This window comes from Gavia stellata, chromosome 26, assembly GCF_030936135.1.
Source record: "Gavia stellata isolate bGavSte3 chromosome 26, bGavSte3.hap2, whole genome shotgun sequence".
NCBI classification, from domain to species: domain Eukaryota; kingdom Metazoa; phylum Chordata; class Aves; order Gaviiformes; family Gaviidae; genus Gavia; species Gavia stellata.
This window is the reverse complement of record NC_082619.1, coordinates 5,202,886-5,220,283: the sequence shown is the minus strand read 5'-3', so window position 1 is coordinate 5,220,283 and position 17,398 is coordinate 5,202,886. Positions and strand designations below refer to the sequence as shown.

At 55.9% G+C, this 17,398-nt stretch overlaps 1 protein-coding gene across 1 annotated transcript in view; it reads right to left on the bottom strand.

The window, feature by feature from the left end:
* Positions 1–4,332: 4,332 nt before the first annotated feature.
* The window catches only part of IGSF9B (immunoglobulin superfamily member 9B), a 40,174-nt gene continuing 27,108 nt past the window's right edge, over positions 4,333–17,398 (bottom strand). The window contains exons 17-21 of the mRNA XM_059829635.1: positions 17,075–17,120; positions 14,106–15,731; positions 5,330–5,451; positions 4,679–4,922; positions 4,333–4,363 (exon numbers count right to left, since the gene is read on the bottom strand). Of these exons, the coding sequence (XP_059685618.1) occupies positions 4,699–4,922; positions 5,330–5,451; positions 14,106–15,731; positions 17,075–17,120 (2,018 nt within the window). The 3' untranslated portion in view covers positions 4,333–4,363; positions 4,679–4,698. The remainder of the gene's footprint in view (positions 4,364–4,678; positions 4,923–5,329; positions 5,452–14,105; positions 15,732–17,074; positions 17,121–17,398) is intronic.

Below are 17,398 nucleotides of genomic sequence, written 5' to 3'. Positions count from 1 at the left end.
GAAATCCCAAATCTACGTCACTGCCCGAAGCAGGAGGAGAAACCAAAACGCCAGGCAGGTTTTGTCCTAATGCAAACTGCAAGATATGAGCAGCAGTAAGTCTCAAATGCGTGTGTCATGCCCGGATGCCACGAGACGTGACTAAGCCCTGCCGGGACTGCGCCTGGGCTGCTGGGCACAAACCCTGAGCCCTCAACACCCCTGGAGGTAGGTACAGCAAACTTGTTATTCCCTTTACATTCCCTTTGTATTTATATATCCAAACACTGTCACCTCCAGCCTTCCCCCAAAGCGGGTGGCACTGAACCAGCTGACAAGGAGACGAACGCCAAATCAACAGCCTGGAGCCCACGAGTGACCACAACCCACCTCCAGGTCAGGAGTGACCGACACACAGCGGCGGCAGCGAGCGTCCTACCCTGGGAAAGCCATCGCCTGCTCCCACGGACGCTCCCCACCACCCCGGGCGTTCACGGGGACCGCTCTGCACGGGGGGGAACCTACGCACCCAGCCGGCGAGACCGCAAACCATGCCGGTGCCTCCCACCGAGGGCTCCAGCCCGGGTTCACGCTACAGGTCTGTGGCAGAGCTGGGAAGAGACCCCCAGGACCCACCAGCTCCCCCCATCCTACAAAACCATCACGCCAAGCGCCCCTGGATGCAGTTAACAGCAGGCACAGAAACAGAGCCCCACAAGCGAGCCCTAAACGCTCCCACTTACACTAACTTGCATTTTCGTTCACGTCAACATTGCAAAACCGTAACATCAGTGGGTTTGCATGGAAAAGTCACCTTAAAAATACTTGGCCGATTACTCAGCAGCTCCTGCTGGAAAAGCAGGCAAAGCGTTTTCCTTGCCCCACTGCCTGCAAGGGGACAGCATGGGATTGACGGAGAGGGTGCGAGGGCTGGCACGCCACGACCACCCCCTCTTTCCGAGGGATCTCAGCGACACCACTGTACCTACCTCTCCACGTCACCTCCCCTGGCTCGGGGCGGCGAATCCTGCAACCCCCACGGCGGTGCGAAAACGGCGCTGGAGCATCCCCACCGCGGCCACCTCGCAGGCGGAGGCACCAACAAGGACCACCCAAAGCTGGGCTAGTGCCCACTGCACTGATGCCTCGGCGGAGCCCAGGGACAAATATTCTTGTTATTCAGAAGCATTTTTTCACCGCGGCCCAGGGTTTTCCAAGGGACCGAATGAAACGTATCGCACTTGCACTGTGCAAGGAGGAGTCGTACGCTTACTGGTAAAGCAAGAGCCTTCTACCTCAAACAAGCTTACAAAATAAGAGAGTTTGGCCCAGGAAGATAAAAATCAAGATATATTTTGCAGCATGAAAGAAAAAAAAAAAAGCAGCAGCAGCAGCTGTTTGCAAACCACCAAAGCGAAACGGAGTTCAAACAGGGATGAAATGGCATCGTCTGACACAGCTTCGATGTCCCAGGTCCGCGGGAGGAGAGAGGAGCAACCCCCTGAAGGGCATGGAAACCAGAGGGCTGGGAGAAGCGAGGAGGTTGCCAAAGCAAGAGGTGAGCCCGTCCGCCAAAGCACGGCCTGAGTCTATCAGAAGGTAACTCGGTCTAGCGGGGAAAGGAGTTAAGGATGGTTTTAGGGAAGAGCCGCTTCCACGAGGCGCCCGGGCGGGATTTCCCACTCCAGCAGCGTGGCAGGTACACGGCTGAAAGAGAGAGGGCTGCAGCTCCAGCCTCTAAAGGTCGAAGACCATGAAAAGCAGGGGGCCCAGTGCCTCAAAACACCTGCAAAAGGAAAACAACTCTCAAAAGACTGACCCCAGCAAGCCGGCACGCTCCGTCAACCTTCCCTGCACTCCGAGTCCTCTAGAGCTCCTTAAGATGGGATGGGGGCACGGTCCCGAGGTAGCGACCTCAAGAGCCTGAAGACACTGCCTTGGCCATACGAACAGGCGTCATAAATAGTTTGGAAAGCACTCAAATGAAAAAACAACCTTCAGTTAGAGAGGTCGAGGCAACGAGAGCGAAAAGGAAGAGCAAGTCAGCCGGGGCACGGCCAGCGCAAAGCCTCTGTGCCTCTCCCCAGCCGGGGCATCCCCCCAGCCCCGAATGTCACCTGTCCGTCAGGAGCAGCCCGGCTCGCCTCCGCGCGGCAAGAACCGCTGCCGCCGGCGCACCGGCTCGCCATACCGCGCTGGCTCGCCGCCCCGCTGAAGTTACCAGCAAGCTGAAGTTAGCCAGGCAGAGTTTTCCCCGCTGCCGAGCGGGCGAATGGCATTAAATCAATTCAGATCCGAGCGGATTCTAGGGAAACCCCTAAAACACACTCAAATAAAAGAAATTCGCAGTCATACTGTTAGCAAAGTTGAATTCTCACTCTGATAGTTGAGGGTCTTACATCAGGTCACTCGTCAGGTACTCAGTAGAAAGCCCTGGTGCAGGCTGGAAAGAGAGGGGCATTTCTACAAGACCCACCCTCCTTCCCGAGACAAACCTGCTCACGGTTTGAAGACCACCTACACGAAGTTGTTAAAGCTCAGAAATATCTCGTTATCGATTTAGAGGATTCATCGTCAAGTGGTTCAAACCTAAGTCAGGGCTTCGAGATTGGAAAAGACGCGGTGCTCTGCTTTTCGTGATTGCAGGTTTTCGAGCATCCTGCTGGAACAGGAAGCACAACCTCTAAACCCAGGTATTTCTAGGCAGAGCGATAAACAGGCTCCGACCTAAAAGCCCCCAGGGAGCGTGGCGTGGTCGGAGTGCCGTATCCCGACCGCCCGGCTGAGAGCTCACGTCTTTCTCCAAACATCTAAGCCCTTCGAGGTTCAACCAGCAGCAAGAGCAATAACCAAGGCAAAGCAGAATTAAAGGCGAGATTGCAGAGAATCTCTTGGCAATTCTACCTGGGAATAAACAAAAGTTTCGTATGCAAATGGAGAGCCTGGGGCAAAAAACATGCCTACAGGCTCTTCGATTCTCCTGATGCTTCTTCTACAGCCTGAACCCACTCAAAGCGAGAATATCCACATGAAACAGTCGGTATTTTATTCCCAGGCAGGCTAGAGGGTTTAGCACTTTACTGCAGAGGAAGAAGTGTGCAAACCTGGATGCAGCGGTTGATTTTACCACTTAAAAAAAAAATCTCTAAATATTTTAAAGGTAGGGATCACTTGGTACTAGCACTCAGCATTTACGTAGCACTTGCAATCTGTAGGCGATCAAGTGCTTATCCAAAGTGCTCAAATATGACTTATCCCCATTTTACAGATGGGAGAACTGAGGCACAGAGAGGTTGAGTGACTTGCCCAAGGCCACGCAGTCAGAGAGTGGAGGCAGAGCAGGAAAGCGAGCCCAGCTGTTCTCAGAGTGGGCTAACACCTTCCCTGCTAAAAAAAAGGCCTATGCAACCCAGAAAACCACCGGCCACCAAACCTACCCTAAGTATTTTGAAGAGGAAATACATTCTGGTGAAGAGTTATAACAGCATTACCAAGAGGGGAAGAGCGGGTCTCCTCGGACGGGGCAAAGGGAAGGACACAACCCCGGCGGGTGTCACAGCCAACACGGCCGGGCTGGAGCAGGAGAAAGAAGGGGGAAAACAGTGAAACCAGCAGCAACGCGTTTTAAGCTGACGCGAAACGCCGGCCTTAGCTTTGCGCGGTCGCTCTGAGAAGCCATCCATCTCCATCCGCAGAGCTGGGGATTTTCCAGCCGCTCTCGCCTGGGCTCAGCAACTGCCGACGGAGACTTTTGGGACCACGCAGCCAAGCCCCTTCGGCTTGCACGCCTGCGGCGGCATCTCCCCGTTTTGCAGTTATGAATAAAGATTACAAACGTTACTGCAGTAAGAAATCACATTACTACACAGCACTGAAGAACATTTGCCAGCGATACATGGAGTGTCAGGAAGAATTAATCAAAACCAACCTCATCAAAGCTGACACGCACCATACTTCGGGGGAAAACACCCTTGGATGAAAACAGTCCCATACCTGCGTGCTCGCAGTGTCGAGTACGCGTTAACAAGGTTCAAATGCATTTGCACAGACAAATGGTGATTTCTCACATCTCAGACCGATTCGAAGGCTTGGGGTCTTTCTGGTTTTCCCTTTCAGAGATAGGTAAGGAAAGATGTCACAGATGGTTTTGTTGCTGTTATCTTCACATAAAAGGAGGCTGGGAAGGGGGAGGCAGGGAGATTTTCACAATTACAGCTTTTCTGGGATTATTTGGTCATGGTTTTGTCATAATCAGATTCATGGGATTACCAGTTCCCGTCTGGGTTGTTAGTTTCTTGTCAATTAATTACACCCCGTGTCATTTAATTTCTTCCGGTGATGGAGGGCCAGCTGCTCAATTCCACACTTTCTCCCTAAACGCGCACTGCAGAAGTGGATGTCAAAAGCTCCGTCTGTGCCTTTTAAGCCTAGAGATCTTTTCCGAAACTGAGGTGCGACGCCCCCCCCTTCCCACCCCACTGAAGCCATCCGGGGTAGGGAGAGAAGCGGATCCAAGGAGCGCCCAGGCATCCTCCCCTTCCCCTCCAACCTGCCCCACGGTCCCCCCCAGCTCGTTGCCACCATGAGCTGCAGAACCCCCCCTGGCAAAGAGGGCAGCGCAGGGGTGTCCCCCCCTCTCCCAGTGCCTCCGTCCCCCCTGCGGCGCGATATCAGCTCCCTCCACCCCCTCCTGTTTAACCTTCTCGGGCCGGCGCTAGGCTAAAGCAACGTGGCGTGCCCGCCGGTGTCGTCGTGGTCCACGCTGTTGAGAATGGCTGTCTGGTCTTCAGGGAGCTGCCGGTGGCAGAGGTCGTCCTTCAGCGCCGAGAGGCGGGCGAAGGGGTCCTGACGAGGGTGTCTCTTCTTCTTGCGGAGGCAGACAGCTTCGTCAGGCGACAGTACCTGAGAGCTGGGAAGGTGCTGAACCTGGGAGGCAGAGCCGTCTGGGGAGGGAGAGAAGGCAGATGGGACCAGAGTCGGCAGCGCCGGCAGCAGGCAGAGCGCCCCGCGTGCCGTAAGAGGGAGGTTACGGCAAGCCTGGCTCCAAACCCGGCTGCCAGGCGGGGAAGGAGTATGCAGGGCATCAGGGAAAATTAAATTAACACTCAAAATCCAAAATGAATCCCTAGAGATGGGAGGTGCATGGAAGGGGAATTCGGTTTGGAGGCAGAGGAGGGACAGCGCGTGAGCAGCCCGAGAAGCCATCCCTTCGGAGGGCAGAGGGTGAAGGCAGCATTGGGCATGGGCTTGGAGACCCCCCTGGTGCCGGAGCTGGCGGGGACCTGCCCAAGCTCTGCCCACGGGGGGACAGAGGGGATGCTGTTGGGGACCGTGGCATCCTCGCACTCACTGGATTGTTTTCTGGATTTCGAGGAGCCCTTGGATGATTTTTTGGGCTTCTTTATCCGCTGGTATTTCAGAGCTTCGAGCCTCTCAGGTGCAGCAGCGTCCCCGGACGGAGATGGACGTTTTCTAGGAAGGAAAAGCAGACAGATGCCGTCAGCGACTCTCAGCCACACTCGGGCCTCCAGACGTCCCCGGCGGGGGATCGGTCGACCCCAGCCAGCTCTGCCGTGGAAAAGGAAAAGGTGAGAAACCCAGGGCCGAGGGAGCGGGGCCAGCCAGGCGTGCCGGAGCGCGGGGCGGGAGGAAGCGAGGCGCCTGCGAGTGCCGCTCCGCGGGGTCCCCGCCATCCCCCTACGTCTCCTCCGCCTTGCCGAGAGGCACCGCGAGCCCAGCCGGTCCCACCGGCAATGTCCACGCTGGCCCTGCAAGAGAGCCGCCGGCACCCCAGCTCACCTGCCTGCCATGCCAGCACCGCTAAACAAAAAAGGACGGGGCAGATCCTATGTCCGATAAGGCATTTCTGGGAATGGTGGGAAACCCCTTGGGATGGAGAGAGAGGAAGAGACAGGCAGAAGCGGCACAGCAGCACCGAGACGGGCACCATGAGTGACCCAGGGGGGACGACACTGGCGCCACAAACAGCAGGGAAGCAGAATCCTGCCCGGCCCTGCTCCCACAGCCAAAAAAACCAGGGGCCACAGGACAGACAGGGACACGAAGGGCACACGCCGACACAGCCGGGAGCGGTACCTCGTTCCCAGGTCCCTGCTACAAGCGACAACAGAAACGCAACAGCACAGGAGTGTCTACTCCTTCGCACCGAGAGGCTGGGAGCCGGGTTTTCTTGCCCTGCGGGACAGGACGTTGAAATGGAACCACTGACAAGGTTTTATTGCGAGGGACAAGGAAGGGATTTGCAAAGGAGTGTTTTCCGCAGGAGAGCCAGAAGTTGTGATAGTTTTCCAGCTTTAGCCCCTGAGTAACTCTTCTACAGGAACCAGCCCAAGGTTAAGCAGTCTCCCCCTTTGCAAGGGTTGTTTTTGGGGTTTTTTTTCGCTATTTTCTTCACTGTACCTGTTTTTCCTGCCCAAGGACCAGACAGCATGACTGCTGTGGAGAGCAGAGCATTAGAGGAAAACCTTTTCCTTAACAGAGCATCGGTCCAGCTCTCATCTATAACAGATCACAGCATCCCTCCCTCTTGCTGCTTTCCCATTTCCTTCCCCCTCTCCATTTTACTTTCATGTCCCTCCAAGTTGCACCAACACCTAATACTGCAGAAGGAGAAGTCTGAGTGAAGGCAGCTGAGGCCACAGATAACAACCTGGGATCAACCCCTGTCATCACAGAGCAACCTGCACACAAGGTGCCCAGAGATGACAGGGGAAGCATCCACAAAGCACCTTTCATTGCAATAAAGCCAACGCTCAAAGCCGGGCTCCAGAGAGAAAAGCCTAGAGTTTTAAACCAGCCTGCCTTCAACAAGCCTGTCCTACCCTTCAAAGGAGGAGACGACACTCTTCTGCTCTCACAACTCGGTCACAGGAGGTCAGCAACCAAACCTTTTCAAAACAGCCACGCAGAGGACAGTGCTGATGGCAACTCCTGCATCTTCAGGCGGCTGTGACTGGGGCAGGGTTCAGCAAACCCTGCAAGCCACAGGCTCTTCACAAGGCAGCAGGACGGGCAGGTAGAAGAGTCGCCTCAACTGACTACAAGGAAGCAGCATCGGTGTGTTCAGGCTCCTGCTTTGTCACCAACAAGCCGTGGCCGAACTCATCCACCTCGTTCCTGGTCTGTCAGCAAGATGCGACCCCATCCAGCACTGCAAAAACGCTGCTGGTGCTGGCGGGCACAGCAGGGAACGGGTGACCACACGGGCTCGAGAGCAGAGCCCCAGCGCACCTGGGCTACAGTACCAGAGCACATCCACCTACGGTGAGTTTGGAGCTTCTCATCTCCCTTGGGTTTCAGGCGGAGCCTCTCCAGCACTGAAGACACCTCACAGGCTTTCCTCTGCGAGTCCCTACATGTGCCACTGCTGCAGAGAGCACGGCGTGAGAGCAACGCTTTACGTCTGAGATCCCAAGTGGCTGCCGGAGCCGCAATACTTCAGCTGGAGCGGCACAGGTGAAGAGCTCCCAAGGGATTTTTCCCCATGGGGAGCAGAAGGGGTTGTTTTTGAAGATGCGCGTGACTGCAGAGCTTCTCATTTCTGCTAGCAGCATTGAAGAGCACCAAGAGAAGTGCAGTGTGATTGGATGAAGCAGCTGGGGCACAGCAGATGCAATGGAAACCCAAAGACTGGGGTTAGAAAAGCCCCTTCTCATGTTTCCCATTGCAGCAGAGACATCAAGGCATAGAAGCTCCTGGAGAGCCTCTGTTCCAGCTCCCAGCAGAGCAGCACGTCAGCCAAAGATGAAACACCTCATTAGACAAGCTGGTAGTGCTGCTGGATCCAAGTGAGAGCCTTCCCTCGTAGGAAAGACAACGTTTACAAGCCCTAGAGTTGCTGTGCTTAAACGCCTTCTTCCCAAGTGCACCCAGCCTCTCGGGAGAGATGCTGCAAGTGGCAGTTCCAAGCTCTGTTGGGGCACTACCCGCTGAGCTGCACCAACGCCAACAGCCGCTGGGCTGCACCCCATGCGCACGCTGGCTCCGAGTGAGACCACAGTGACCCAAAGAGCCAACAGCATGGGACTTCCCTGCAGTACTTCCTACTTGAATGGTCAATAGCGGGTTTTTTCCATTCTATATCCACCAAACACAAATATTTGCACAATAGTTACATTCACGTAGGTACTTGGCTAATTGCAACCTTGACTACGCCAATCCCAGTCCATCTCCCATGGAGCTCACGTGTGCCAAGCCCTGGACACCGGCAAGCTCGGCAATGCTGTCACCGTCCTGCCCATCACACCTGTCTTCCACCGCCTGTTCTCACCTCCCAGACAACTTTGCTAATATTATTAAAGCTCAACTTGTAAAAGGCTCTTGCTTTTTCCATTCTTCTTTCCTTCTAAGAGGATGCTACTGTGGCATGTTGACAAAATTAGACAGATTTACGCAAGGGATTATGAGGAAATTGCCTGAAGCTCATTTCCACTAGTTCTCCGTAATTGGACTTGTATTTATACACACAAACATAAACAGTGAGCGCACTGTACCCATGTGTCACCATAAATACTGTCTGACCTCTGGCAAGGAAGAGATACAGTGGAGGACGAAACGATGCTACTCACCAGCCAAATTTTATCTGCTCTACACACCCTTTATTTCTTCAAAGGACTCTGATTCTTTCAAATTAATTTTCATTTTAAGCTCAGCCAAAAGCCTCTTCCTGCCCCCAGAGTTAGCATTTTGGGCAGCTGCCCGCGCACAAGAGGTATCTTGAATACCAACAGACAAGAGGTTCAGGGAGATGGGCAAACTTCTTCTAGAGACTTCAGTGTAGAGTCTAGCAAAGGAGCTTCAAAAAGCACACGTGAATTCCTGACGCAAGTCTTCTGCGAGACGCCACAAACACCCAGCGCAGCAGTTTTCCTCAAGTCTTCAAAGGACAACCCTTCTGAACAAGCAAGGGTCTGAACTGCACAGATGGAGAGGTACTGGAGGGGCCACAAATGTACCAAGGGACCTCAGAGAGCTCCAGGACAGGAAGAGATAGCTAGGTGAGAAGAGCTCAACGCATCTCAACTGCTCTTCTTCAAACGCCTTTCCACATATGAAGCAAAGATGTAAGGGTGAAGGCCCAAGAAAGCATCACTAACCTTTTTCCACCCAAAAGGGGGAACCTAAGTAAAGCACAGGGAGATTCAAGGGCACAATACACCTATTGCACCTCATGGAGGTCTCACAGCACACGTTCCCTGTCTCCTTCTCTCCTTGAGTCAAGAGAGTGGCATCCAGGAATAGTTTGGATGTGTTAGAGCATCCGCTTGGACCAATTAGAGCATCCGCTTGGACCAGAGCCCACCGTCTCAGCCACCATGTCCTTCAACCCTTCATCCTCCTCAGATGGAGAGCTCAATTCACCTACACGAGGCTCCGTCTCAAGCTCGAGTCCTGCGCGATCCCATGAGATGTCCTGCAAGTCAGAATTCCCCCTCTGCTCTGAGGCAGTGCTGGCTGCTGCCTCCATCCCGGGATGCCATTGTGCATCGCTTGAGATCCTTCAGCGCGAGAGGTGCTAGAGAAACGCAGTGGTGACGGCCCCTTGTCCCAGAGCTGCTGCTGCTGCCAAGCCACCGCAATGAGGGAGGAAGGGGCTGGTCACAGCGGGGAGCACACCGGAGAAGGGGGTCCCTTCTACAGGTCTGCAGACACCACAACTCACCTACACAACGGACTTCACCATGCTGACGGGAGAGGAGCGGGGAGGAGAGAGGGCGAGGGAAAGGGGGCCGGACTGAGGAGGAAGAGGGGGATACAGTCACGGGGAAGGGGGGGAGAGAGGAAGATAAATTAAAAACAGGAGTGAGAAAATATATAAGTAAATCAAAGAGACTGAAAATAAAAAAAATAATAATAATCAAGAAAGAAAAGAAAAACGCACTCAGACAAGCAGACTCACAACCTCTCCAAGCGGGAGGAGGCATGAAACACATGCAGAGGATCAGCACATGGACAGTCTTTAAAGGGGAACCTGTTTTCTTTCAAGCGGGGAGCGAGGCGTGCTCCTCCTCCCGCACGCCTGGTGCCGATGTCCCTTCGTCACTCAACGCTATGCGTGGCCAAGCCCCCAAGCTCCTGGCGTCAGCAGCACTGTCCCGGCAAGAGGCGGCCAGGACGGCCGCCCGGGGCAGGCTGCGGTGCCGAGGGGCACGGGGGCTTGGTGCCTCGTCTGTGGTTTTTGGGTTTCCCTCTGCAAGAAGACAACAGCCCCCCTCTTCCCCATTAGGAGATGCATCACTGCACGCTGCATCCAAAGAGAAGGAGATGGGAAAACTGCTCGTGCCGACTTAGTAATGGCATTATTTATCTCTGCCAGTCAGTAAAAACTACCCAACCTTCACCCAGCAAAAGCCACTGTGTGTGACAGCCTGCTCCCAGCACCGGGGGCTCGGCTGCAGCTGCCGCTGAGCCCGCAAACTGCCTCTCCCTCTCCTCCTCTCAGCTTTTATTACTGCGGTACAGAAATCTTGCTGGTCTGGTGTAAAATCCCTGTGCTCCGCATGCACTGCCAATTTTACAACCCCAAATCATCAAGAAATTACTTGGCCAGCCTCTTTACAGGATTCCTCACTTGTTAAAGTAAGATTTATTCTTCTGGCTTCTCCTTTTTGGGGATAATCACTCAAGTCACTCCTGTGACTCCAACCCCCAGCAGCGTCTCGGAGTAGGACACACGGCTGCTCCTCAGCAAACGTCCTGCTGTGGGCAATGTGACCCTGCTCCTGAAACCCCATCGGCCCGCAGCACCCGGCACTGGAGACAGGAGCCAGCCAGGATCTGTGCAAGAGCCACACTGAACTCAGACATGAGCCTGGACTCACCTCTGCTGCACTAACGCCACGTTCGCTCATGTCCCTAACGCTCCCAGAGCAGGGAAGCACCACGGAAAAAGAAGAGAGAAAACAGCCACGTCCCCACTGAGTGCTTCCCCATTTCTCGAGAAGCCTGGCACAGCCCAGATCTCACCAAGGCTTGGCACTAGCTTTGCTCCCATGGGACACCCTGCTCTGGGATCAGCAGGGGAAAATGGAAGAAGAAGGTGGCCAAACGCTTAAGAGCTTTGGAGGCTCCAAGGCTCAAACTGGAGGGGTTTTGCCACGCCAAGAGGATGGCTCCTCTGTCCCATACTCGCTCCCATTGCCATGACCCAACACTCCTTCCTCCCCTCTCCTGCTCTTCCCACCGCAGGACAACCCTTTGCATCAGCTGAAAGAATCCCCCTCTTCTGGAAACATCTACCTGACTTCTCTAAGCATCTCATCTCTCTCTCATGAGGCTCTTTTCCAGTCCAACAAGGCTCCTCAGGCTGTTAGGAGAGCATCAGCCAGGACCTTGACTCTTCCAATCCAAGGCAGCAAAGCTTAAGTTCTTTTTAAGACCTATCCTAAGGATACTTGGGCATGGCCAGGCCCTAGAAACAGTCCCATCTGCAATCCCACCTCTCCTTCTATAACCAGCCTGGCTGACAGCCAAATGGGTCAGCATTCCCACTCTTTGGGGTCAGGAATGACTATTATCCCACCTGGCTTTAGCAGTTTTAGTGACGTTCTCTGCTTGTAAGGTCTGAAAACCATCTCCCAATTACTCCATCCCAGTTGCGGGGATGCCCATGGCCATCTAGGAAACCGGCCCCATGAAGGCAGCCTGAAGGGTATTTTCTTGGCAGAATCCTTCAAGACCTTCTTAGCGCTGTTCAATTACAGCTGGGTCAGAAAAAGTCTTAAAGATTTCTCCAAGGAGTACTTCAGAGAGGGAGGGCTTTTACTATAACTACACTTGTGACGGGAACGATAAAACACCTCACCAGCAGCCTGAAACTATAATTATGCTGCTGCAACCATACAGTCCATCTTGAAAGGACTTCTCCTATTTTTCATGATTGAGAAGGCTTGGGAAGAAGAAAACCAATCCAAGTACTGATGGGAACAAAATTCTCCATGTCCTGGACCACAACTGGAGACTGATTTTTGGAGCCCCACTCCAAGAGCACCGTCTGCAGCTGGCTGCTCCAGAGGTGGCTGTTTTAACAGGCTCCAGGGGGTGGCCATGAGCTCCTCCTGGTTTGGATCGGCTGGGACAACCCCACCTCAACACGCACCTCCCTAACACCGCATAACCCTCGCGCCACGCAAGCCCTGCCGGGGCCAAGGGTGCCCACGTATCACCGTCCTCCAAGAAAGGAAGGGCGGCCACAGGGAGATGGCAGCTTGGCTCATCCCAAACCCCAACATGAAGACACAGCGGCTGCCACCGGGCTCTCCAGCCCCGCCGCCTCCCCGAAGGCAGGGGAGCAGCAGCACACTGCTGGGAAGGCGAAACCCAAAAGCCACAGAGACTGTGCGTCCAGAGGTGTTTCCTAGTGTTTTCGGATTCCTTATTCCCCTTTAAAGGAAGAGATGGTATTGGAAAAGCCCCTTCCGTGTCCCCTCTCATGCCCCGCTCCCGGCCACCCTCCACAGCACCCACACCATCCTTTCGGACATGGATCACCCTTACCTATTGAGCTGAGGAGAAGCTTGTCTCGACAACACTGCCCAGATAGCTGAGATTAATCAAAAACAAAGCAGTTATCAACACCCGCAAGGAGCCGAGCTCCGCAACACATCAGCACGTCAACAACTCCAAAGGAAAAGGAGGGAAAGAAACCAAACTGAAACACAAACGAAACGAGGCTGGAGAAGAAAGGGGGAAAGAAACAGAAGAGAAAGGAAAAGAAGAAAAGAAAACAATAATCAACAAAGCGAATGGATACACTGCATAAAAGCACGGACAACAGTGCTGCTCTAACACGGATCTCTCCTGGAGCTGGGTCTCCTCGGGGTGGCCCTGGCTAGGAGACGTGGACCTATGTCTACGTGCTTAATTGCATCGCTCCGTAGCTGTATTTTCCAGAGGCACACAGAAGTCGCTTCAGGCTCGTTCAGCTCCTCTCCCTCCCCATCCTCTCTCCCCTGAGCCCTCCTTCCTTCCCCCTGCGCGCCCCAGCCGTGCCGTGACGGAGGGGTTTTCTAAGGCCATAACGCTTCCAGGTACCAGAGGGCAGGAGTGAAATGCGGAGGGCGCTGCGGGGTGAAACGCTGCCTCCCCCCTCCCCGAAACACACGCCTCTTCTCCGTACGCCTCCGACCACGCCGGCTCCGCGGGGCTGGATGCCCCGGCCCCCCGACTCCTCTCTGCCGCAAGCCGGAGTCGGGGGGGCTCGACCCCGCCAGACAACAAGCCGAAATGAAGCAAGACGAAAGGATGGGACGAAAGCACGGCTACGGGGTCTAAGGTGCTGTGAAAGACGGAGGGAAAGAGGAGAAATACAGAGAGAGAGAGAAAGAAAGAGAGAGAGAGAGAGAGAGACGCTTTTTGCCTGGAGCAACCCTGGTACCTGGAAAACCAGCCGCTACTGTCTAGTGCAGCCACATCCCTCTTTAGGGCAGGATCTGAGCGTGCCGGCAGCCTCCCGATCTCCGCTGGGATTAGTTTATTTTTATTTTTCCTCCTCTCCTGACATGCTGCTGGTGTGGCTAAGTCCTTGATCTCTCCCTGCCCGCGTCCTGGGGCTGCAGCATCCCTTTTGCAGGTGGGGCGGTGACCGTGATAGCTGTTTCTGTCATGCATTAAAGCTCTCTAGACTCCGCGGGAAGGAAGAGAAGGAAGACAAAGGCGCGGTGGCGGCGGCCCTAACGTTCGAAGAAAGCCAAGAGCCAGCAGCTAGAAGAGGAAACAACTGCCAGTGACACCAGGACACTTACCTACGCGAGCTGGGAGCCAGGTCTTTTCATGCCTGGTAGATGGCCCGTAGCCCGAGTCACGGCTCTCCCGGGTTCCCAAGGGAGCGGCCGGGGAGGAGGCAAGCGCGCTGCCGGCACCGGGAAGGTCGCCTGCCTAAAACCCAGCTCTCTTGGGCAGCGGCCATGCACCCCGCGCCCGCGGCACCAGCCTCTTCCTAGCAAAGCCCGCGGGACACCGTCTCCAAAAGGGATGCTGCAGCGCGCCCAGAGAGACCCTACGAGTTGGGATGGCGATGGCAGGGAGGGAGTCAGAGGGAGCGGGTGAGGCAGGGTGGGGGAAGCCGGGAGGGGGCCGGGGGGGCACCATGGGGCTCATGCACTTACCCCGTGGTGGCTACCGTGGTGGATGTCGGCTCCGGTTGGAGAATCTCCTCGCCAGCCCTCCTCGGAGAGGGGATGTCTCCGAAAACATCCATGGTGTCCACGGGCAGGGAGGAGCCCTGGGAGCCGGAGTAGCCGGTGGCCAGGGAAGCGAAGGCGGCAGTAGGTCGGTAGCTGGGGCTGCCTCCCCGGCTGCTCGGCGCAGGGGATCCCGTCGACGGCGTGGACTTGCGGGAGAAGCTGACCGCCGCGGGGGGCTGCAGGGTGATCTCCGACACCTCCGGCTGCTGGATGAGGCCCGGGCGGGGCCGGGCCCGGGCGGTCAGCTCCGGGGAGCTGTTGCGGGAGCTGAGGGGGCTTTGGGTCAGAGGAGAAAGCCTCGAAGGTTGTAGCACCACCTGATGTAAACTGGGCTCAGCCCTCCTGACCTGCCGAGGGCTGGGCCGAGGTCGGGGTTGGGGCTCGTACCACCTGGTGTCCAGGCCGAATGTGCTTGTGCCGCTGGGGCCGACGGGCTCGGACGGTTCGTGGTAAGGCAACACGGGTATGCCCATACCTTGGCTGGTATGTCTTAGCTGCCCTTGACATCCCATGGGTTGCATAGGTTTGTCCTGCCACTTGGTGGTGGTGGGCACAGAGGGTTGGCCCCTGCCCGCTGACTTGCCGGTCCAGCTCTTTGGTGCCTCCAGGGCCAGGATGCCCGGGTAGGACGCGGGGACCACCTGGAGGGAGGAGGGGGGCGGCCCCCGAGGAAGGCAGCCGGTGGGCTGGGCACCCTCGGCCGCCTCGCAGGGCTGGAGCTGGTGGGGGAACGGCGCGGGGGCCGGCTCCAGGCCGCCGAAGGGGAACTCGGCCCTGCCCCAGGGCTCGGGGGACCGGCCGCCCGTGGGGGTCTGGGCCAGGGGCAGCGTGCTGTTGGAGGCGTTCTCCCCGTTCTCCTCGGGGATGGTGGGGTGTCCGAAGGGCCCCTCGGGGGGCAGCGGCGGGGAGGACATGACCGAGCTCAACGGGCTGACTTCTGGCATGTAGAAGGGCGGCGGGTCCACCTCCCCCGGGCTGCTGCTGCTGAGGTAACCGTAAAACTGGTGGTGGAAAGCCCGGGGGGCCGGCGGGCGGGCCTGGCCGGTGGCCTGCGGGGCGCCGGGACCCTCCAGCGCCCGGTGGAACCGGGGGCTGTATGCTGGTGGCTGAAGGTAGGACTCCTGGCTGGAGGAGAGAGGGGTGAGCTGGGCTTTCAGGGCGGTGACGGAGGCGGGGACGACGGGGTCGTCGTTCTCCTCGTCGGACTGCCTGAACTCAGGGTACATGTCCGTCTCCTCCACAAAGGGGAAGCCCTCGATCCGCCGCGTCTTCAGGGAGGGCTCCATCTCCGCCGGGTCCATGACGAAGCGGCCATCCGGCCCGCGACTGATGAGCTCGATGGGGGTGGTGGCCTCTGCTTCAGCCTCCGCCTTGGAGACGCTGTACTTCTTGCTGCTGATGGCTCGCTTGGTTTTCTTGTAAAGAGAGAGCTCTTTCTCCTTGGTGGGGCTCAGCATCCGCTTGGCCTGCGGGCCCTGGTCATCAGAGGACTCCGAGGGGGGACGGAGCGTGCGGATGCTCTCGGGACTCACCTTGCCAGAAGACAACCTGGACCACAGGGGAGAAAAACCGAGAGAGGGGACGGTCACCCGGAGGGGAAACAAGGTCTTCTCACCCAGAATAACCACTGGCCATATCTGGAAAGCGCTACCAGCTCTCAAAAGAGGAACCGCTGGGAGAAATCGAGGGGCACTGACCAGGACCGCAGAGCCTTGCCCGGCCACAGCACAGGCTAGAGGACCAGCAGCAGTGCACATCACACGTCATCCCCGCTCCTCAGGAGCGGAGTTTGGCACGCTCGGCATCCCCCCTAGGGCAGGCAGCTCACATCAACACCTTGCAACAAGCTCCACGGCCCCAGCGAGATAAAAGACAAGATCCAGAGCTCACTCCCAACTCCTTCAAAAGTTTCCTGTGTTCACCTAAGCTATCCATACCCAGGAAAGCCGCCGAGAGGAAGGACATCGGGCAAACATCCCTTCCCGCAGAACACAGCATCTCACTTGGAGATGCTGACAGATCATTCCAAACCAACATTTCCCCTGCTCTCAAGACTCAAATTTAAGGCTAAGCGCCTCAAAAGGCAGAGAGCATCAGAACAGTTCACTCATCCCTATCCAGAAAGCCTCAGACAAACAGGATTGCAGGGCAAAAGGTAGCAGATCCAACAGAGACGGTGCAGGCACAGTTATTTCAGTGCAGTGGACGAACCAAAAAAAAAAAGCAAGATTAAGATCCACCAGCGCTGGGGCATTTTGCAATGGTCTAGGAGCCAAAGCATGAGGCATCCACATCTCGGACTCCTGCGCTCCCATCGGGAAGATGCTCCCGCTGATTAGCGGCTATATGTGCTTTTGACGGGCTCTGCAAAGAGCTGTGGCTAGCGCAACACCACGATCCACCACCTTTGGGCATATGTGGAAAGAGGATTCAGCGAGGCACTCTTCACAGGATAAGAAAAGATACCAGTGTAAGATTCTCCAAATTTCCGAAGAAGGAACAGAGCCAACAGAGAATGACTCAAAACCTACACCGAGCTTGCACAAAGGACTCCATACACAGCAGGCTAGCCCTTCTCCTAAGGAGCCCCTTCAAGCTGGGAGTGTAAGTGAGTTCCACCAGTCAAGTCCAGCTTTGGTCAATGTCCACAGATCCAACGGGGTCATCTCTTAGCTTAAAGTTTGCTGCATTTGTCCCTGCTGCTTTCTGCTCCAAAGCCTGTTTGTCTCTTGTGAACCGTTGTGCTCCCACATGTTCAGGGAACACCGAAAACAACTCGTCAGAGGCAACCACATGAGGTCAGACATTTCTATTTGAGCCTTGCAACAACTGTAGGAAGGAGGCACCTTGAAGACCCACAGCCTGGTGCCGCATCTAAGACAGATACTTACGGGGACTCCAAACTCTTCCTGCAGTGGGTTATCGAGAGAGGAGGGTCTGGAAGAGAATAAAAAGGGGAAAGAAGAGAGAACGCTAAGGAGGCGCAACACGACAGAGACAAGACAAACTCAACATCAAGACAACAAAAGACACTCAACAAGAGGCCAAGGTTTCATTACTCCAGTGCTTTAATGGTTGCTGACAACAAACAGCTCCCGTCACAGGGTCCTGCCCGTCCTGCTGCCGCTGTCCCACAGGCTAGAGAAGAAGGAGCCGATTCCCCTGCCCTTTTCCCTACCGGCCGCTCCTGCGTGGTGGCTGCAATCCCAGCTTTC